The 22,829-nt window shown below is 43.5% G+C and overlaps 1 protein-coding gene across 3 annotated transcripts; it reads right to left on the bottom strand.

The window, feature by feature from the left end:
- Positions 1–225: 225 nt before the first annotated feature.
- MBD3 (methyl-CpG binding domain protein 3) lies at positions 226–21,085 on the bottom strand. 3 transcript variants are annotated; one of them, XM_063290763.1, is made up of 6 exons: positions 20,978–21,085; positions 11,942–12,101; positions 9,853–9,990; positions 7,984–8,074; positions 6,697–6,874; positions 226–2,903 (listed from the first exon to the last, which is right to left on the bottom strand). In XM_063290763.1, exons 1-6 carry the CDS (start codon positions 21,037–21,039, stop codon positions 2,705–2,707), a joined length of 828 nt encoding a protein of 275 aa, XP_063146833.1. In that variant the 5' UTR covers positions 21,040–21,085; the 3' UTR covers positions 226–2,704. The 3 variants fall into 3 exon arrangements, with proteins under 3 accessions (XP_063146833.1, XP_063146832.1, XP_063146834.1); XM_063290762.1 differs by lacking the exon at positions 20,978–21,085 and adding an exon at positions 18,948–19,721; XM_063290764.1 differs by lacking the exon at positions 20,978–21,085 and adding an exon at positions 19,044–19,713.
- Positions 21,086–22,829: the final 1,744 nt, after the last annotated feature.

Here is a 22,829-nt window from a genome sequence, read left to right as displayed (position 1 = left end):
AAAAATCTTTAATAAAATTATTTTTAAAATTACCCATCTTTCAGCAAGGAATTCCCAATTCCCTATAGTGTTCTTCTACCTGCTTTGAATCTCTTTCGTTGGATGACTGCTATATAATACATTTTTTTTTCCTCACCCCTCTTCCATCTCCATTATTGGGAGTAACATTACTTGAGAAGACATGCTGTCCATATTTCACTATATTTTCTCAGCAAACATTAAATGTATGAAAAACATTTTATTACAAAACTAATATTCCCCAACAAGACTGTACATTAAGATACTGTTACAGTTAAGGTACATATTAGTGGTAAGGTGGCGACAGTGGTGATGAGTGTGTATTTGAAAGACAAAGGATTTAAGAATTTTCTAAAAACTGACTGAACACCACACTATCAAATCATTTGTTTCTTTTAAAAAGGAAAGAAATGCATCAAGCTGGCTTGAGGATATACAGCCAGATTGTGTTTCCTTTTCAACAGGGCTTTACACATTTGTGCACTAATTGCAGTTTCATTCCAGCATGACTTAAGTTTGCAACATGATTTTGCAGCATAAAAAGCTTAAAGAAACCATTTGTGATACTTACTAGGAATTATATGCTGAGAAGTTGCTCCAAATTAGCAAAGAAAAGTAACCAACCAGGGACTAACTCTTATGTGCATGCAAGAGCAGAAGAGAGATAAACATGATGGACTTCAACCAAATACTCAAAAATTTGAAAATAATTAAAAGAAGACTACTGGACCATAATCCTGCATTTCTTTTGTAAAGTCCAAAATGAGAAGAGCTATTTTAGGCCCTAGTTACAGGCTCCAAGATCACATTTTCTAACTTTGGGGATTAAAAAGGAAGATACACCCCACATTTCCAAAATACATAAAATCTAGCCAGGATTCATGACCTGGGTTTCCATCAGCCCTGGCTTTTTAAAAAAAAGAGATGTAGCACAATCCTGAAACTGCTGAATGAATGTTAGAAGCTGCGGTGCAATACCACCAAGTACATTTAAAATCCAGTACTGAAGATTTAATGTCTTGGCTGATGAGAGTTATTCAGAGACAGGATACACATGTAAGCAAGCAAGAGGCAAAGGTGGTACTGTGTTTCTATCCTCTAGTATTCAAGATAACCCATTCCCAACTGAGGCTGAACACATTAAGGCAAATTCTGTGTCATTCACAACTGGCTAGTTTTGCTCGCTTCTCCTCAATGATGTTAGCAATCCAATACTACTACTTCTGAAAAGCATTTATCAGATGAGACAAAGGCAGCCCTTCCCCCCAGTAACCAAATCAATTATAAAACAAACAGGAGGTCAATAGCGCTAAGTAATCCCTTCTTTCAATAGCTGTAAAAACCTCATACAGCACCTTTTTCTCTGATTGGTAATTAATGTAATCATTTAATATTTCTACAATTGTTTGTGCTCATAAAGCTCTGCATAAATTATAGTTCTATGTCATGTTATATTCATGCAGAAGGAGGAAATTTTCATCAAAATTTGGATCTATAATAGCTCCAGGGGCTCAGTTTCCCAGCCCCACATGGGAAGGCACGTTCTATTGATGGGATTTTTTTGTTTAAAGCAGATCAAATTAACCCAAATTCAAAAGCCACTTAAGAAAATGAAGATCCCACAGCAGGATTTTGCAAGTGGAATGGATTAGCTACACTGCCAAATATATTTTGTTACACGTGACTTCAAATAGGCAGGGAAAAGTTGAAAGAAGTTCTTCATGTCATCTCTGTGGGTTAAGCCAAGAGATAATTGGTTTAGGGCATGTGCAGACACTATTAGAAAGAGACTTGGGAAACCTGTTTCAATTGCTAGTCTGGAAATAAGATGAAGGAATCATGTTCACAATTCTTGAATACCTTCTGATTCCTCTATTGCCCTGTGATGCTTTAAAAAAAAGGGGGGGCGAGGGGGAAAAAAAACTGGGTTCAGTAAGTCCTTCTTCAAACTACTCAGAGTCTGACTGGTCCCTTCAGCTTCCTGTGAACGGAGGCCAAACATGTTCACACACGCAGGTACAGTTAGTGCACAACATTCTGAAGATGCACTTGCCTCTGTGTGGACCGAGTGCAGGCTAGTTCTCGAGAGAAACACCTTGAAGGAAAAGAGACACTTGATCAGCTGTAATGCCTGGAAGCTAACAGCTCAAAAAGGTACCAGGGTTGGGTGAGAGAATAATAGTGGCGAGGAAGCCCTCTCTACACCATGACACTGTATGCATGAAGCAAGGTCAAGCTACCTGTGGCTATGGGGATGGGCGGGTTGCAAAATAATCTCTACATTCAAGAAACCTCTTCCTATTCTGAAAGTCCATTTGCACTTGCTGCTCAACACTCAGGAGAGTTTCAGAGAATATCCACACCATTCAAAAAATGGGCCAAGCCAACTTGGCCTCAGGACCAAGAACATACTAAGAATACTATCTAAGCCCCACTTTAAATCCCCTCACTCCTAGTTAAAATGGACATGGGACAAATGATTGGAAAAATATTTGCTTAAAACCTTGAAAAATGCTATCAGTTATTGCAAACAATACTGAGCTTGATGATAAATATAAAGAAATACAGAATAAAGTAGCTTTGAAACCCTGGAATTCTTCAAGTGTTGGGAAAAACACAAACTTATGGCACTGCAAACATACGGGTGATGGAGACAAGGCATTAGTGTTGAACTATGCTACCTGGACTATACATTCTCCACCTCCTGTCCATGATCATGATCACCATCTTCCTCCTCCTCCTCCTCCTCTTCCTCCTCCTCTTCATTACCCTTTACTACAGGTGTCTCGCCATCCCTTGCTATCTCTTCCACGTGAGCAAGCATGTCAGCCATCAATGCTTCCTCTAGCCTCTTCCTCACTTGCTGAACCAGCTCTTCTTGCTTCCTGGGGAGGGGAAAAAATAAAATAAATATTTTAACATGTGTTGTAGCTATACCTTTGTTGCATGCAGCAAATAGAACTGCAGAAATCCTGCTATCAGGGAAGGGGCAAATTGTCGAAGAGTAACATTATCACGTTTATATCCCATGTTTCATTCAGGAGCTGAAGGTAGAATAGACAGAGCTTCCTCCTCTTTTATTTTCTCCACAACCACCATCTTATGAGAGAAGATCAGAATGAGAGAGAATGGCTGGTTCAAAGGCACAAAGTGAGCCTTCATAGCTGAGGGGAACTAGAACTTGGGCCTCCCTGCTCCTGGTCCAACACTTTAACCACTAAATCACACTGGTTCACATGCAATAAAGATGATAGAACGTAACAGGGCTTCTGCTGGAACACTGTAGCCCATGGTGACCACCTATTTCTGGGAAGACTCAAGCAGGGCAAGAGGTGTGTCATTAAGAGATGTTTCATTAAGGAAGGCATGGAGGACCATGCAGGAACTATACAGATGTCTTCCTGGGGGAGCCTTAGTTTCAAAGACAGCCAATGCAATTGAGCTCCTAGCGGAGAGCACTCTAATTTCCTGTAGTACAGGCTTGTTCTGTATCTTATAGGTATCCTGATGGAGACCTTGATCCACATGGTTATCATGGTCACTGAAGCTTTCTAGCCCAAGTGGGGTTATCAGAAGGCTACTAGGAGACTGTCAGGGACTATGAATTCGTCAGTTCTTAGAGAACCTGGTAGCCCATCTGACATCTAGTTTATGCCAGTCCTCCTCTAGTTGGATCTTAGGGTTAGGGCAGAAGAAAGAAAAGATGGCTTCCTCACCTGGTAGAAGACCAAATTCATAGAAACATTGTATGGCTTGGAAATGATCTTGGAGATCTAGTTCAAACCCCTGTCAGGACAGGTACCCAGCACTCCAGCATCCTAAAGATATGGCCATCCATGCTGTTTAAACCCCTCCAACAAAAGTGAGGCTATCTGTTCTTTGCTGAATAGTACTTATTGTTAGGTAATCCTTCCTGATATCCAACTAAAATCGATTAACAATTTAAACCCAATCTTGTCTTCTTGAACAACTCTGAACAATTCAACTGTTGTCCAGATGATGGCCCTTCGGATACATGACAACAGCAATTATGTCTTCCTGCAGCTTGTTGTTTATTCGTTTAGTCGCTTCCGACTCTTCGTGACTTCATGGACCAGCCCACGCCAGAGCTTCCTGTTGGTCAACACCCCCAGCTCCCCCAGGGACTAGTCCGTCACCTCTAGAATATCATCCATCCACCTTGCCCTTGGTCGGCCCCTCTTCCTTTTGCCCTCCACTCTCCCTAGCATCAGCATCTTCTCCAGGGTGTCCTGTCTTCTCATTATGTGGCCAAAGTATTTCAGTTTGGCCTTTAATATCGTTCCCTCAAGTGAGCAGTCTGCCTTTATTTCCTGGAGGATGGACTGGCTTGATCTTCTGGCAGTCCAAGGCACTCTCAGAATATTCCTCCAACACCACAGTTCCAAAGCATCTATCTTCCTTCGCTCGGCCTTCCTTATGGTCCAGCTCTCGCAGCCATATGTTACTACGGGGAACACCATTGCTTTAACTATGCGGACCTTTGTTGTCAGTGTGATGTCTCTGCTCTTAACTATTTTATCGAGATTTGTCATTGCTCTTCTCCCAAGGATTAAGCGTCTTCTGATTTCCTGACTGCAGTCAGCATCTGCAGTAATCTTCGCACCTAGAAATACGAAGTCTTTCACTGCTTCTACATTTTCTCCCTCTATTTGCCAGTTATCAACCAAGCTGGTTGCCATAATCTTGGTTGTTTTGAGGTTTAGCTGCAAGCCAGCTTTTGCACTTTCTTCTTTCACCTTCATCATAAGGCTCCTCAGTTCCTCTTCGCTTTCAGCCATCAAAGTGGTATCATCTGCAGCCTGCTCCAGTCTAAAAGTACCAAACACTTCCAAATGTTTTTCTCTCCAAGCCTTCTTGGTTGCTTTCTTCTGGACATGGTTCAGTTTGTCAACATAGCTCCTAAAATTCATCTGTGACACTCACCTGACTGAAGTTATGGCCACTAGGCCAAAAGAGATCTACTACTCTCCAGTATTAGGACTGAGGAAAATGCAACCTGCTTGCAAAGGGTGCTTGATTGTATGCTTTTGTCAAGGCCAGCCTGTAGAAAAGTGAAGACTTGGGGGTGAAGGCTGACAATGGCAAAATTCTCCTCCTTTTGATACATCTATAAAATGCTCACCACCTTAATTTATCTATGTGGACGGTGGAGGCCCTGCAGGGTGCTGGGATGGTCTGTATGGCTTTGCTGTTACATTCTAGGCTGGTAAGCTTGTTCTGCTCAATTTTCAGGTATGTAGCTGTAAACAGCTACATCTAGGCAGCTGAATCCCCCTTTGCTGAACAGCATTGGAGAGATTCCATGGTCAGGATGCTAGCAGAATGACTACATCTGAGAACCAGGATCTCCTGAGCCTGTTGGAGGCTACCAGTATAACCTCCTCTCCCCAACTTTGTGCAGGGGATTAGTAGAAATGGCAGGAAGGCATACAGCAGCTCTTTGGGCCACCTGGCTATGAAGGGGGTTATGCCTGTTCTCTTTTTTGGGGAAATTAAAGTTGAAACAATCCATCTTGCAACTGATGGGCATTGCCAACAGATCCAATGCCAACCTCTAGAAACCTGTGATCTATCAAAAGTACGCTGGGATTGAGGCTTTCTTTGCCTGGGACTTGGTTCCTGCGGCTGACCCAGTTTGCCACATTGTGGATTCCCTAGATGTTCTCTGCCATGAGAAACAGCACTTCTTCTTTTGCCAGTATAGAAGCTTCCTTTATTAGCTGTCTGGATCTGCTGCTTCCCTCTCTCCAGATGGAGTTTTGGTGGTTGTTTTTTCATTAGGAGAATGTGCTGGCCTTTTAGAAGGGCTAGAACTAGCTCAGAAATAGCTACACTATGCAGTTCCAGGCTTATCTGGTCTCTTGCTTCTTCTGTCCAGACTCCCTGGGCTATGAGGCCTATACAACGAGCCTCCCACCCACACATTTTCAGGGCTACTTTCTGTTTAAGGATTACACCCAGGTGTTGTGTGCTGGGCACTCTTCTCCCTACCAATCAAAATCTCAGACCTGTCCATTCTGTTTCCCGTTTGACTGATGGGGATGAAATCAGCAAGTCATCCAGCTATCACACATGTATTCTTGAGGACCTCAGGACAGCAACAAGCATGCCAGGGCTGAAAGCAGCATCTGGCTCCTGGCTACCATAGCACTGATCAGGTTCCCTTCTGATGCATGCAGAACATTGTCACTGCTAGAGGCTGGCATGCTTACTTGCCCTCAACATTCAGAGAGTTCCTTCACTGTGTCCACAGACACCAGATTGCTGTTGGTGAGCTTGCTCGTCATGAGTCCCCTACCAAAATTATGAAAAGAAAAACTAAGTAGAAGAGAAGAGAGCTCAACTGACAGTATTGTGGCCAGATTGCAGAACTTGTAGGCATGTGTGCTCTCTAGAGCAAGGGAGGGCAGAAACTGGGTGCAGGGATATCTGCTCCTGCTGGAAGCAACATTAAATGCTTGTAGCCCTGCCTGCAAAGTGGACTGAGAGGGAATGTCTTGGCTCCACTGTAGGCAGATAATGTGCATTTCACAACAACAATTTAATTTTCTGAGGACAGAAATATCAGATGTTTTTAAGCATCTAACAAATTCTGGCACTATGTAAAACACCTGGGGGAGAAATTCACCTCCTGCCCTGAGAGTCGTGTTTTACTACCTGATGTCTTCATCGGTCACCATGAAGGCTTTGCAGAGAGGCTGAGAAGTATTCAGCCAGACCCCGGGGTTTTTCTCAACAGCAGCAGAAAGCTGTCCAGTGATGGGCATTGTGCTGGTATGTAAGGCACTGGCAATGGCTGAAAGGAGGGTCTCATCAGTACAGCCAGGTCCCACACCTAAAGAGGTACAGCAGCAGAACAGTTAATAAATGCTTCTTCCTGCCTTTTTCCAGGTATTATTAGGAAATTCCTACTGATCAGCACTGTCAGGTTTAAGGCACAAGTATTCTCCATGACATCCTGACAGCAATATCTGGTACTAGCTAGAATGGTAAGCTGAGATTTGAGTTTAAATCCCTATTCCACAACAAAGCTTTTTGTACTCTCCTTTCTTTTTCTAAGTGTTTCTTCTTTTTAACCTCTTGGCCTAAAAACACAGCTAAGGGGAAAAGCCTTTCCTCATCTGCACAAGGCAGAGCTAACATTGAGAAGGCAGGATTAGCTTCCAAAAAGTTTAAGCCCTGCCTTCTACGCAGAAGAGGTAGAGTTAACTCTTTCCTATGGTCTCCCTTTTCAGCAGATTCAGAATCAGCAAGCTTCCCTTCCCTCGCTGTTTTTTTCCTGAGGATAAGAAAAAGGGGAGCACAAAACAAGCTCATGCGTATTACTGTATACGCATCCTACCTGAACAGTGAGATTTTTAAAAATGCATTTTTAACGAACAGTGCAGGCAGCTAATCACCTGGGTGATTATGGTGAGGCATCTGACTAACTGGGATCTGAAAAGGCTGGATCACTTCTGGAATGGAACTTGGGAAACAGCAACGTATACAAAAGGCTGGCCAAAAGAGGAGATTCTAGCCAGAAGCTCTTCAACACAATTCAAGGATTGTGACTTGAGGGAGGTTTAAAGTTTTCATTGCTGAAATGAATATATGGATAAACATAAATGTTAACCTTCTCTGTGATGGCACACCAGCTTAGGAAAAGGTTTACTCTTGCATCCAACAAGTAAAGATTTATTTTTGGCATCACAGTAAGACTGCTCTATGCACCCGACCTATCTGGAAATTTGTTTTTATGATTGTATCATTCACTTGTTTGACATCACCTTTGTTTTAAAAATTCATGATTATAAAGCATCACTATTTTTAAAATAATGGTTAAATGCTCTGAAGAACTTCTGACAGTGGAGAAGTGGGATGTAAAATGTTCCCAAATAAAATAATCAGCTTCATGATCTGCCACCAGCAGATCTGCTCTCTACCAACAGCTGTGAAAAGTACCTTGCAAACCCTTTGGAAGGTCCATTGTTTTCACCAGCTCCTCTGCAATATCGAAGGCATTTAAGCCACTTAGTTTCTTTTCCCAGAAGAGCTAAAAAGAGAAAAATAATTAATTTTTGTAAAAAAAGTGGGGAAGGAGAAAGTAAAGTTTTGTTTCCCCTCTTTTAATACTGGAAAAACTGTTACAAATCTTTAAGTAGCCTGCATGTGTCAATTTTTCCATCTTACTCCAGTCTTATTCCAGTCTTTCCCAGTATGCATCCCTTATAATGTTATGCAGCATAAAAGCATTTTAACCCACTTTGACTTTGAAGATTGCTGAATGTACAAATGAAGCCCAGCCCTCAGGTTTATCCTCTAAAAAGACATGTTACAAAGGGATGAAGGGAGAAAAGCTGGTGCAGGGAAACAAATTCAGGAACAAGTTCTTACAGTAATGCAAGAGAGCAAACAACTCAGAGAGGGGAAACCAAACAGCTTCCAGCTTGAGCAAATGGAATGGCCCAGCTTTCCGTTCCTCACACTTCTCTAACTGTACAGAATGGCTGCTGGTTGAGAGCTGAGGGAGGTAGAGTTTGGAGGATTTATGTTTTGGATTACAACTCCCATCAGCACAAGCCAGCATGAATAATGATTGGAAATGATGTAGTCCAAGTTATCTGGGAAGGCACTATGTGGAACATTGGATTGTACCCACAGTGGCTTTCCAGAAGATAGGCCAGTCTTCCCACCCAAAATATTTTTAAACCTGTAAAATAGTGGTGTGCAAAATTTGTCAACTTGAGAATTCAGCATTCCAGACATTCAGAATATCGTTTCCCTCCAGACCATACCATTCCTGGGGGCAGGGTGGGGGCGTGGGTCTTCCAGCAGTTTCCAGAAGTAACTCTTTTGAAGTGGTTTGGGATGTTCCAGGGGTGGTCTGGCCCCAAACCAGGCCCATTTTGTCCAGAACACCTTGAAGCATTCCCAGTCTGGATGTCTTATTTCTAGAATATGCTGAAGCATCTCCCTTGGGAGAGAAATGGCACTTTCTGGAGTTTACCAGAACGGCCCACTCCCAGACTGAAGAATTTTGCACCTCTCTATTGGACAGGCGATGTCAGAGATCTTCTGCATGCAACATACTTCCCCGAATCTTTTAAACAAAGATTGTATAATTTTTGAAGGCTTCACTTGAAAACTGGATGAAGCCAGAATCCAGTTTTAGAGGGCATCAAGGATTCCCCCCGCCCAAACTGTACTCAAGATACCCAAATAATGCAAAACGGGCTGACATTTTTGGCCCCATCCACTTGGGTTGGGAGAAGATGCTTTGTGAGCTATAAAAGGGATGCTGGCAACTTGCATGCAGCCCCAAGGTCTACTTTTTGCACTTTTACTTCAGATTAATCTGAAAAGGGAGAAAGAATCAGTATGAGCAATCTTTCCTGCCTGAGCTAGGTTCTTTCATGCAACCCACTGATTATGGGATAACCTTGGAAAGTCTCAAGCTCACTAAGTGCTAATAAGATGGAACGTATCAGTATTCAGAAACATTAACTTCATGTTCAGAGACAGTCTGAAGCGGGTTAGGGGGAGAAGGCCGGTGATTTGTACTTCTTGCAGACATTCTTGCAACATCTGGCTAACCATTCCTGGAACAGGATGCTGGATTAGGTGGATCTTTGGCTTGATTTAGCAGGACTCTTTTTATGATCTTAATAATAACTTAGTGTGGTATCATGGAGAGAGGACACTGACTTCAAAGTAGAGATCAAGGTTCATATTACTGCTTGATCAGGTCTCTGCTTCTCAGTCTAGCTTTCTATGAGAACATTTGGCAAATATTTCAAGGCAGACCTCCCACCTCCCAACCACATCCCTTACCTGTCGGGGTTGGTCAACTGCTTTTTGGGGGTCAGTCTTCACTTTATTGCTGGGATGATTTGTGATCTTAGTGACTGGTTGTTTAAAAATTGAAGCTGTCTGCCTGACAGGAAGCGTTGTGTTTAGATCAGGTTTACCCTAAAGATTTTAGGGGATGAGAAAGGAGAAAAGGGAGCCATAAAAGAAAAAAAAAGGTTTTTGTTCAGAAATTAAACTAAGATCTCTGTCTATAACATAATGGAATTAATGGTGATGCAAAAATGTTTTGAATCAAATTGTTTCTAATCTGAAACACCCTGTTTCAAATGTGAATCAGCTGTGAATGGGCTATCTGAACATTTTAAAGCTAGAAACAGTTCTAACCAAAAAACATTTGATTTTGAGTTGGAACAGTTTCAAAATGGTTCAAGCTGGCAATTTTGCATTTGAAGTGGTTTGATTCTAAACATTTTCAAGACTCCTAGAATTTAAAGTCTACTCAAAGTTAAATATGTCTTTATAAATATCAGATTTTTAAAGATGCATGTATCACAGTAGGGAAGTATGTGAAGAGGGGAATTAACCCTTTCCTTATGTTGTGATTCTGGAAAAATCACTCAATTAAAGAAACTTTTTTGACTGCAAAGAATTCTCTCCATTGGCAGCAATAGTGGATTTTCTTGTCAGAAATCCAATAGAAGAGTTGTTTTCCCTTCATGTCTATTTTGATCATGAATTATCAGCTTCCCCTCCTAACACTATACACCTTTTTTTAAAACGTACACAGAACACTCTTTAGCCCCATCTTAGTTCAAGACAGATCAACAGCTTGACTTCATGTAAGGCAACTTTATGAGCATGAGTATACAGCAAAGCCACACCAACAACATTCTGGTCCATGTTAGAATGATTAAAAAACCCTACAAATTAGTATAGTTCTATGAGTATAAGGCTGGTTATCAGTCAGAGGTGCTCTAGTGGATCCTACACTGAACAGAAGGTTAGAGCAGATGACTTCTAAGATCCAATTCTGATTTTATAACTGGAGGTGCAATCAGCCATACTTTCCTTGTGTTCAGGAAGGCCTTTAACCTGGCTTTATTTCAGCAAGTTTTTGAGCTCTAGGGTGATTATAAGCACTTATCTGTTTTTGTAACTGCCATTATGACTGTGATTTTTGGTGCAGTTTTTTAAAAAAGTTTTAATTGTTGAGATATTCTACATCAGTTTGCTTGTATGTATCATACAGAATCAGTCATATTAGGGAGGTCTATAGAAGGTGCTAAATAAACATTAAAAATAAATAATAGGAGCCTTAATTCATAATATCTGAAGTCAACAAAGTTAAGTGCTGTTACTTAAGTCTACAACTGCCACCCATTCATGTCTATGAAAAACAACATATACACAATGCAGCTTGGTTGATGACTGAGGGCAAAGTCTAGCTCTCTTAGACAAAGAGGGAGAAGCCCTAGCTGAGATAGGGCGTTTACTTAGTGTACAGAGGGTTCCAGGTTCAATCCCCAATACCTACATTTAACAACTAATGTCCACCTCTATCCTGGGAATATGTAACATGGACCCCCCACCCACATTTCTCCTCCATGCTTTGTCATAAAACAGTAACTTGGCCAGTAATAATAAACTACAGAAAAGATCTAAAAATGGAGTTCCCCTAGTCCACCTCTCTTTGTTTATAGTTGGTTACGTTTTAAAGATTTATTTTATTTATTTATATTTCAAATTTCTGTCACCACCCATCTCCCTCAAAGGGGGACTCTGGGCAGTTTACAACACAATAAGATCATTTGGTTAAACCAGACATTTTGTTTTGAATCAAGAATCTTAGATAAGTTTTTGTCTCCCATTCGCTGAGATGTTGCTTTAGAATTTGCTCACTTGCTTTGCAACATTGGTTGTGAAATCTATTTTAAACACCATCTGCTTCAAGTGCAAATTATTAAAGAAAGAGCATTAATGATAAAATAAGTAAATACAGTTAATAAGCCACATTTCTGTGTGCACACAGAGCTCAGTTCTAATTCTTTCCCTACAGCCAACAAGTACCCAAGTTTTAAAGAGAGAGAGAAGAGAAAAAGGTCAACCTCACCTTGGTTTGGCTTGAACAATCATAGCGCATCCGTTGCCGGTTCTTGTTCACCTTGCTCATTAGCATCTTCCCTGTTCGGAAGTCAAACGTGCTCAAGTCCATGGAGTTGCCCAAGTAACGTGCCAGCTGAGGCTTGCTGCGGAATTTCTTCCCACTTGGACTGCAAAATGGACAGAATTTGGGGGGTGGGTGGAGGGAAGAAAGAACAAATTCAGCTTTCGAACTCTGGCCAGCATGTGTTAGAATTATAGCCCAAATGCAGCAATTAGTTTTGGGCTGCTTTGCACCTATCTCCACAAAACAGTAATGGCTTTGTTCCAGCGGTAACAGGAACCCTCCCTCCAGCTCTGTAACCACAGATGCAACAAAGCTAGTTAACAGCAAGTCACTTTCCCTACTGCTGAGGACACTGTGGACAATACAATGTACATAGTAGATCACTGGTGAAGTTACTGCTGAAGTTAAGCTTTGTAAAGGGGAGGGATAAAGAGCCTTAACTTAAATTAAGAAGAAAATACATGCTCTTCTGGAAATATGAGACCTGTGCAAATGCTTATCACAAACAGAAATAATTCAAAAACTACTAGTTTAGCAGTATGATACAGATGTGCTAAGAAAAGGTTTTAGACAATGGGTATGATGTCCTCCTGATTTAAGGCCTGCAAGTCATCTGTGAGGAAAGTGTCCCATGTGTGTTATTATGCTTTAAAAAAAATGTATGCAGAAAGCATTTCTGGTCCTCCATTCATCCAACCAAATATAAAAAAGCAGCTGCAAAGCGATGGAACCAATTCTCCACGCTTGCCTGTCCTAAGGTATGCTGGCATTGTAAAGTTTTCCATGGTATCCTTCAGACACTGTTTACAAAAAAAAAGCTGTCTGCTTTTCTTTCACTCCTTTATTTAGAGTGTTACTTGAAATTCACAGACTTTTGAGAACATACATGGGCGGGGGGAGAGGAAAAGGGGAGAACTTAAGATGAATACATCACAACCTATTCAAACTGGGTCGAACAGCCTCCAGATGTCTACTCTGCACAGGCAACCTGGACTCGTTCTTTTATAGTCTGTTTTGCAAGGGAAAATGTATCTTTGTTCCAAATACATGCAACCTCATTTTCATCTTCTATTGTCTAGTTTCAGGAAAGCACACACAGACATCTCATAGAACTAGGAAAAGTAAGGAGCTTAATTAAAACAAAAAGGTGTAACTATGGATTACAAGCAGCAGTAGTTTTCAAATTTTCTCCCTTCAGGGATCATCCTTTCTCACTGAGTCATCTGCTAGGTATCCAGAGTACTTGAGAGGGTTTTTACAACATAAAGTCTACCAAGCCTTATTACTTACATTCAGACTCAATTTTAGTGGACACCAAAGTCCTTGCATAGCTGATTCCTACAACAGACAATACCAAGGGTATTCCATTTTTTCCCCCCCAGAAATAAAGCTGCCATTCTTTATTTTTTCACTGACAGACTTAAATGTTAGAGGAACATCAGAGAATATAACCTGAAAGTCACTGATATCAAAAGTATTTGTCTGCTTTACCTGGCATTGAATGCCCAGATGTCAAGCAGGCAGAAACTCTTCTCCATCACTTATACATTCCTTTAACATCGGATCCCAGTATGCAAAGCACCTCTCCCACTGAATCACTTTTCCTGAAGATGATAAGCTATCTTGCCCAGGTCACATCATCATCATTAATGCATTCTTTGCTCTGATTCCCTGTAATTCCCCAGGCTCAAACACAGATTTTGTTCATCACTTGCTTTCCCAAGATCCATTTATGTAAACACAACACCAAAATCTTACACTAAAACAATCAAGTACTTAAAGAACTCAAGCAGTGTGGATGTAGACAACCATTGTAACACCATCAATTATTTTAAGCAGAATTAGAATGAAAACTTCAATAAACCAATCCAATTTCCTACTCAAAGTAGCTTGGATTAAAAATCTTTAGGATCTGTTAGGAAGGTCATGCAATTCTTTGGGTACGGCCCTCACAAAAAAGCCTTATTTTCTAATCAACCTAATTGAACATATCTATTGATCCATACATATGTCTGTAGGTGATCTCACAAAAAGGGTTATCTGGGGGAAGTACTATACCTTAGCTCACATTTAGAGCTCAAGAGCTTAGTAGCAACACTTCAAATAGGACCAGGAAGTAAACAGGCATTAAGATTGGATGAATGCACTCTATTATTTAGCACCAGCCAGCATACAAGCAGCTGTGCTATATGCTATTTGAAGCTTCTCTATTATCCTCAACGGCAAGCACATATATATCACATTTGGGAATCTTTAATGTTGAAAAGCAGGATAAACATTTTATAAACAAATAACGTATGTTATAAACAAATAAACATTTTATAAACAAATAGAGTTTAGATGTAAATAAGGCATCCAAAGCCAGTGAAAGGCACTTTTAAGCTATAGTGCCACTTGTGTGCTTCCACAGATAGTACAAAACCCAGAGGGCATGAAACTATAATATTTGGACAACTCCGTAAGGTCATCTGCCTTGCCCACCAGTACTGTATCCCATCTGCCCACACTGAAATTCATTTTGTGTATCCTCAGCTTTTAAGAAACTGCCTCCAGACACCTGTTCAAGAATTCTAGTCTTCATGGGATGGTCAGAAATGGGAGGCAGAGTTGTTTGCGAACTCGGTAACATACTCATTATACTTTAACCCAATCCTCTAAATTGCTCTCTTCAGAGGTTTCATGTTGATTTTTGAAAAGCACAGGAGACAAGATGGAATCATCTAATACTGCAAACACCAAGTGGTACAGAGATCTCCCATTGCCACAGAGTATGGCCTACCATAAAGGATTGGAGCCACTAACACCCTGCCTATCAGTCTCAATCTTATTTTAACTAGACAAGGGCATGATGCACAATTGAGAGATTCAGGAGTATTATCATGGTTGGGCATTTCCAGATTCAGATTATCTATCAGGCTAAGGTTGTTTTTTCCTCATATCCAAGTCAAAAGCTGGAGAGTGGATCCAAGTAATAAACATCACTTCAGGGAATTGAGATGCCACCATGTTTCCTTGATTAGAAAGACAGAACTCTTGTGCAGAATGTATTTTTCCTTCCTGCTCCTGTCCACATACTTTTTATAAGAATTTTATTAAGTTTGAAACATAAAGATAAAACCTACAGAAAAGCAAAAAAAAAAAAAAAAAATTACAAAAAAGAAAAAAGAAAAACTAAGTGTAAAACACAAGAAAAAAGAATTTTGAAGATTAGATAAAGAGGTGACTTCTGACTTTCAACAAGAATATACAGCAATTCCCATAATCAATCCCTTACTCTATATCAAACCAAGATCACATTATTTCTATACATCGTTCTATTAGCACATTATAAAAATCATTAAACACAAATGCTCCTTCCCCTTATATTAAAAGAAAAAGAAATATATAAATCTCCAAATCAACTCCCCCCAATTTTAATTTTTTCCTTCCTACCAATATTCTATATTTCTGTCCACTATAATAGAAATCAAATTATAAAAACATTTAAATTGTTTACTTTTATAATTAATACTATAACAATCTTAAACCTATTAAACCTAAAACCAAACACTTATTCTTACATCTTATAAATCTTAAAAATCAAACAAATCGAAAAGCAATCCAGTAAATCTTAATTCAAACCATTAAAGAAAGATAAAGTCATACAAGCCTTAATATCAATCCAAATAAACATTAATTCTCTATCCCACCTCAAAATAAACCAAAACATTTACATATCTCCATATTACACACAAGGCATTTTTCATACAGAAATCAAACAGCCCAACTGCCCCCCTTGGAAACTCAGTAAAACAAAAACAAACCACATACTTCTTGACTATAATATGTAAACCCACATTTTACTCCTTTCTTCAGAGATCCCATGCCACAGCTCTTTCCTATTCACTGTTTAATTGTAAGATACTTCTTTAAAAACAAATCCTGAACACTTTCAGAAGCACCCCAGATACATTTCCCCAACTCAGTGCTTGTAATAATTATTGTTTACTCTATCAGGCCAGCTAACTTTATCCTTTTACTGCAGATATGGAAGGAATCATTCTGAATGTTTCTAGTAATGCTTACCTTTAAATCCTATCCCTACATAGGAGTGTGTATTTTGGTTTCTATTTCTACCTCAAAAAGTGGCTGAGCACTCATGCCCATGGCATTGTTCAGTCTTCTGTCAGCTATTTTTGGCGTTCTCCCTGTTTTTATTGCTGAACTTGTAAAATTCTCCAAATCATTAGGCATCATGTGTATAATAGACAACGTTAATTGATTACATGGGCACTGGCACTAAAACTTTGCTCTGATCTGCACATCATCCTATAATCAAAACATACAAACATACAGATAAGTCTAGACCAGGTATGGACAACTGGCAGCCCACCAAGCAGCCTTGTGTGGCTTGCCGGCATTTTTTAAAGCATTAAAATTCACTGACGCCATCCTGAGAGACAAGCTGCCATGTCTCCAAAGCCGCCAGCTCCAGCACTGATGCCTTTCTCTGAGCCACCAAACAGCCGATCAGTGCGCAGGTATTCCTTTGCAGCTGAGGGTTATTTTTAATTCATTCATGTGACCCTTTCCCCTTTCAATGTTGTGCACGCCTGGTCTAGACCAATTCTCAAGTCTCTGGATCATGGTAGACTTTATTTCTCAAAGGTATCTGTTAAAAGAACACACATTCCAAAGCAGTCACTCTACTACCAAAATATGGCCGCTACAGGTGTTTTTTTTTTTAACTAGTATTAAAATTATCAGACGTCCACTTAATTATACCTGGGATTTACATGTTCTGCCTTCATTTACCTCTCTTCTCATATTCTGTGAATTGGTACCTGAAGGGTATGGCGAATTGTGACAAGTTATAAGCTTATATATATATAATTGTACTGTGTTCCTCTGTCCTACAACCTGAATCCCACCTACACAGCTTCCTGAATGAGCAAACATGAGATGCCATCTCACATCCTTCTTCCATGAGGCTAGAATGCTGGAGAATTTTCATGGTTGGTAGTCTGGCATAATTTGATGTATCACACCACCACCATCAGCACACTGACAAGATTGACAGAACTCAGCCACAATGTAATATGTTTAGTTCCTGCTTAGTGTGATGTGTGAACTCAGTCTTATTTAACAAATCATGGTTAGGCAAATATGTGACCATAGTCATTAGTGTCTTTATGCAAAAGACTGTGCCTCCCCCCCCCCCATAATTTAACACAGCCTTACCAGCAGAAAGATTGTGGCTGTATTGTTAGAGGGTAGGGGAAAAAGCTGCTTTGTATTAGACTTGTAACTTCTACCAACCCTTCCCCTGCAGTCCTTGTTCCCCAAACACCCACATAGTAGCATTTTGAGAGCATCACGCCCTCGCCTACGTAACCAAGCTAAAGGAAACCAAGGTGGCAACAGCAACAGTACTACTCCATTGTTTTTTTTGGCAGACACATACCCTTGAATGGCTCTTTCTCTACCCTGCTGCCTCTATTCCTTCTTGATCAGCTTCCTGCAGTACTCCTAGTCCAGTGGTACAGCAAAGGAAGAGCAGCTGGGATTGCTCCTTATCCTACAAATTGGGGCTGCCCATCATTTGCAAAGAAACCCACTTCTCCTGCCTCCTCTCTCAAGTCTCTACTGCAGTTAGGGCACAGCTTCTGATAGTTATCACCCACAACAAATACCAACTCCTGCATTCTTCCACCTGGTCTGTTGCCCTTCCCTGTGATTCCCAGAGCACCTTTAACTTTTCTTTATTTTAAACCCTCACATTCCCTCTATGCCAATCTTTCTCAAACTTTCTGCAAATCTGAGCCATTTAGTAAATATTAGAAAAATCCAAGCAATGTCTTCCTCTTTAAAAGCATTTTTCATCAAGTAAGGTATTGTTGTATCTGTGTATCTCTTCTGACATACATACATCTCCCTTCCATTTTAAGACCCTTAAGTTAAATTTTGTACCAAAAAATGAAATCTGAAATTAAGTATTTACCACTTGAAGTGGGGGCTGAGGTAGTGGGTAGGCTCTGCTTTGTGAATGTGGGGAAGCTGTGGCAGGCCACCTAGCCTCTGCAGACTAGTTTGAGAACCACTGCTCTATTCAATATAAAAGACTATTTTGCTCCTGAGCCACCCCACATTGATGTATCTCAAAACCCAGATGCAAAGTTACTGGAGAGGGGTATCATATTTTCATAGCTCCAGAGGCGACAAAAGGCACACAGTAACTTAGCTCCTCTACCCTCAAACAGTAAAGCCTCTGCAGGAATATCCTGCAATGGCAACAGGATTGTAATTCTTTAGCATGCACATAATCCACTACCTCCCTACAATTCAGTGGGAGAAATCACTCAATTTGAAGTCCACATTTCAACTCCGATATAAAAGTAGTAATCTAAAATCAGTTCCAGTTGAGAATACTGTACACATCAAGACTTTTAAGATGTGGTGGAATTGTTTGTAGTTTATTCCACTGCTCTGACCCACCGAGGAAGCCATTGGCAACCCTCCCTTTCAAGCAACCCTTTAGCTAAATACAGAAGAAACATCTGTAGTTTATACCAACCCCTTCAAAAATGCTAAAGCTGCCACTCTCAGTCCTGAAATGGACAGGACTAGCATAGCACACATGCAAAGGCTGGAAGTAACTGTTCATTCCTTTCTTATTTCATATGCAGAAACCAGTCTCCCCCCCCCCCAACAGAACTAGACTTTCCACAGTAGCTGCGAACAGAGGACAGGAAAGACAAGCTGCATCTCTTCCATGCAGAAAATGCAGACTGAGCAAACAGACTCCCCTCTTTGTATGCATGTTTGCAATGACAGTCTTCTAGCAGCAAGCAAGCACTAAAGATATAGATAGGTGGTGGCGGCTGCAGCAGCCCCCCCCCCCACCCCCTCCATCTTCCTCCCTTCCCGCCAACCCTCCCTACCCAAGGCCCCTCCGCCATGGCACATTCACCTATAATAATAGACATCACTCTTGCCAGCAGAGAGCCCCGATTTCCTGGTCACTTCTTCCCTTTTCCATCCCTGCGGGAGAGCTGAGCACTCCCACCTCTTCCGATCCATTGCTTCCACGATGCCTGGGTCTGGATCTGGTTCGAGCCAGCCTCCTCCTCCTCTGGCTCCTGCCTGCCTGCTTGCTCCAAGGTCCCGCCCAGCCAGGACTGCGGTGGTTTGCTTGCTGCTACTTGCTGGCTAGCTTCTGTTGCAGCTGGTGGCGACTGCAACCTCCACTCTGGCTTCCAGGACGAAGCTCTTCCAGAGTGCCTCCCTCAGCTAGGACTGGAACGTTCGCAGCGGCTGTTCCTTTCAGTAGCTGTCAATCGCACCTCCCACCCCTCACTTCTTCTGCTGGATGGGGGCGCTGTTCCTTTTACCCGACCGCTGCGCCTCTGCTTGCATCATCAGCTCTTCTCAGGAGCTCCCTTCCCTCCCGCTGGTCTTCCTCATTCATTCCCTTTGCTTTTTCCCTTACCACGCACATGTGCCTCCCCTCCGCGGCTGTTCCATTCACTCAACTTCCTCCCGCCGCACAAAGGAAGGAGGTAGAGTGAGCGCATGCAGCCATTGGTGACAAGCCGAAGGAAAAAAAGTCCACCTCCCATCCCGCCAAATTGAAAAAGCACTATGGTATCCCTCCGCTTCGGCATGAATATAGTTCCCCCTCAGGGATTTTTTTCAAACCGCATACACGTGAACGGGTGCGGTATACACATCTGTCCCTCCGTCAAAAATCTCGACTTCTGCAGAGGCCTCGGGGTTTTCTGATTGATAAACAAATAAACAGACGGGCCCCGCTTCTACGCTCAACCATCACTTCCTCGCGGTGTGGCTCGCTCTCCCGTTGAGCCCCGCAACGAGGCAGCTGGGCACTTGTGAACGCCGCCTCGCACCCTCAACCCGGGCCACTTCCCCAGCCACCTCCCTTCTCTAGCTCCCCATGAATCTTCTCCTGGACTCCGGCTTCAAGTAGCCCCCAACCCTGGGAACGCCGCCCCAGGAGCAGCGCGGCCTCTTGCAGGCCGCCTTGAGCTCGAGCACGAAAAGGCGGCATCCAAACCCAGACGGATCCGCACGCGCTCATTTAAGCGAATCCCACCTGCCCCGCTTTCTGTACTCCCCTCCCCACCTCCTGGTCCTCCGTGGGAGGCTCGCGGGCCCCCTTCTCCCAATGGCCTCCATTGCTCCCCAGCCCGGAGAGGTCCCAGGGGCCCCCTTCCACCTCCACGGAACCCTCGCGGCTTCTCCCCCACTTCTGCCCCCCCTCCTCCCACACACGTGCCTTCAGCGCCTCCGCCCCCCGCCAGCCCGTTTTGCCCCTCAGCCGCTGCCCCCCGCATAGGCCGTTTGTTCGTGCTTCTCGACGGGCGTTTAATGGGCTCCAACGTTCCACGACGCGCGGGGCCGAGGGGGCCGTGCGCAAAGGCCGCCTTCCCCGTCAGGGGCTCCCCCGAGGCGGCGCGCTCGCCCCCCGGGTCTCCGAGCCCCTCCGTCACCAGCAAGGCCCTTCCTCCGTCCCTCCCCGCCGGCAACCCGTCCCCTTCCTCCACCCCACTGCTCAACCCTCCCCGCTCTTCAAAACTCCCGCCCCACAGTGCGCGCCTCGTCGACCCGCTTTCTTCGGCAACCCTACGGGCCGCACTCCGACGACCTCCGAGGTGGCCCGAGCCCCTCCTCGCGGCCTGTTCCTCACACTTCCCCTCCCCGCCAGTCGCCCTCCAAGGGCTCCAGACCGTCCAGTTCCCGCATCGCCCGGTGCTCCTAAGCACCCCCCGTGTGGCCCCCCTCTGCCCGCTGGAAATGCACGGGCCCGTGCCCTCGCAACTCCCCTCTGCCCGCCCCATCCCCCTCCGGGCGCCCACACTTTTACGGGCGCCCCTGCCCCGTGCCCTCTTCTAGCCCGCCGACCCCCTCGACTCGTGCCCCGAACCTCGTCCGTGGCTTCACCCCGTCGCGGGCACACCCCCTCCCCGCCTTTGCGCTCACCCCAAGGGAGGACAGCGCGGGCCCCCTCTCGGCCCCCCGGGTGCCCCCGGCGCCTTGGCCATCTTCCTCTTCCCCGGGCGGTGCAGCGGCCGCCACGTGGTCCCAAAGCCCAGGACCCCCGCTCCTCTCGCCCCCAGAAGCCCCGCCCCGCCGGGCCAGCCCGCAGGGGATGGGAGGGGGCAGCGAGCACGTGAAGGCCGCCTCTTTTTCACCCTGCGGCCTTTCGCTCCGACCTCGGGGTGGCTCTCGCCCTGCGCCCGATAACCCTGGAATTGGGACGGTCGGGCTTGCTCTTCTTTTTCTGTGCCTTTAAATCGGGATGGAGTTCAACAGGTGAGGCCTGCAACGCTCCTTTCGCAAAACGCTGTCCGTACTGTCCGCCCTCTCTTGTCCATTTAAGTAGGCCGAGGGAGTAATATTTTCGTCATGGTATTTGATGCTTTCCTGACTCTAATTTATACATACATTGAATTTATAAAATTTGTGTTACCCCTAAACAGTTTCAAGAGATTTCAAAAACAAACACTGTACCCCGCTAGCAGGTTAACAATCTTATGAACACAAAAAGAGGAGAGAAAATGCGAAAAGAACAAGTATTTATATTTCTATCCTTTTTTGCTCACAGAAGCATTCATGCTGGCTTACAACAATAAAACAAATGTAAAACAACACAACACAATTAAAATCAGTTAGCAATTGAAACCTTAGTGATAGCGACGCATCTTGCCATGTTCCTAAATACTGGGCTGGGGTGGGGGTGGATAAATGCTGCTCCCTGGGGAGAGTTTTCCATATCTTTAGGAGGTGCACAAGAGAAGGGCCATCACCATGTACTCAATAGTTGAACTTCTGGCTGGGAGAATATCCTCTCCTAATGACCTAATTAAATAGGCAGCTTCATTGCGGACAACAGTGCCATAAAAACAGTCAAGCCAGCCTTGAGGCCTGTAGTCTACAAATGCCCCAGCTGGGCCTTCATTTTTTTTTTTCCCCAATCTGGTCATGGTTTGTAACACAACCAGCGCGTGGACAAGGGGTGGGAGCAGAGTGACAAGGGGGCGCAGCAGAGAGTGACCAATAGACGTCAGCAGTTTCAGAAAATTCCCAATTCCTTGCTGCCACCTGCTAGTCATCCAGATGTTTGCACTCCGTATCTGGGAGTCCTAGGACTGATGCAACCTGCTTTTGCCACTCCACCTATCCGCTCAGAGAATAGCCCAAGCTGCCACAACTGCTGTTTCTTGGTAAAAGCAGCCTGTGTGAACAAGCCCAGGCACCAGAACGGATTTGCTCCCTCAAATGTAGTAGCTACTAAGGTGGAGATAGGGAGCTCCACCTGAAAGCTTTGCTTGGGGACCTAGCGAGCTCTAGTTCTGCCACTGGTAGGAGTAGTCCTTCAAATACAGGTAGTCCTCACTTAATAACCATTCATTTAGTGACAGTTCAGACTTACAATGGTGCTGGAAAAAATGACTTATACCGGTCCTCACGCTTACAACTCTCGCAGCGCCCCCACAGTCATGATCACGATTCAGGCGCTTGGCAACCAGTTTGCATTTATGACCATTGCAGCATCCTATGGTTGCCATTTTCGACCTTCCAGGCCAGCTTCTGGCAAGCAAAATCAATGAGGAACCATGTGATTTGCTTAACAACCACGTGGTTCGCTTAATGCCTGCGGTGATTCACTTTACCACCACTGCAAAAAGGCTATAAAATCAGGTCAGATTCGCTTAATGACCACCTTGCTTAGCAACTGAAATTCCAGTCCCAACTGATCACTAAGCGAGGACTACCTTAGACCTCCAGCCATTTATGGCTTTAAAGGTCAATATCGCACCTTACATTGTGC

The sequence above is a fragment of the Candoia aspera genome, chromosome 1 (assembly GCF_035149785.1).
Source record: "Candoia aspera isolate rCanAsp1 chromosome 1, rCanAsp1.hap2, whole genome shotgun sequence".
Lineage (NCBI taxonomy): Eukaryota > Metazoa > Chordata > Lepidosauria > Squamata > Boidae > Candoia > Candoia aspera.
Note: the sequence above shows the minus strand (reverse complement) of the source record. Positions and strands in the feature narration are given on the sequence as shown.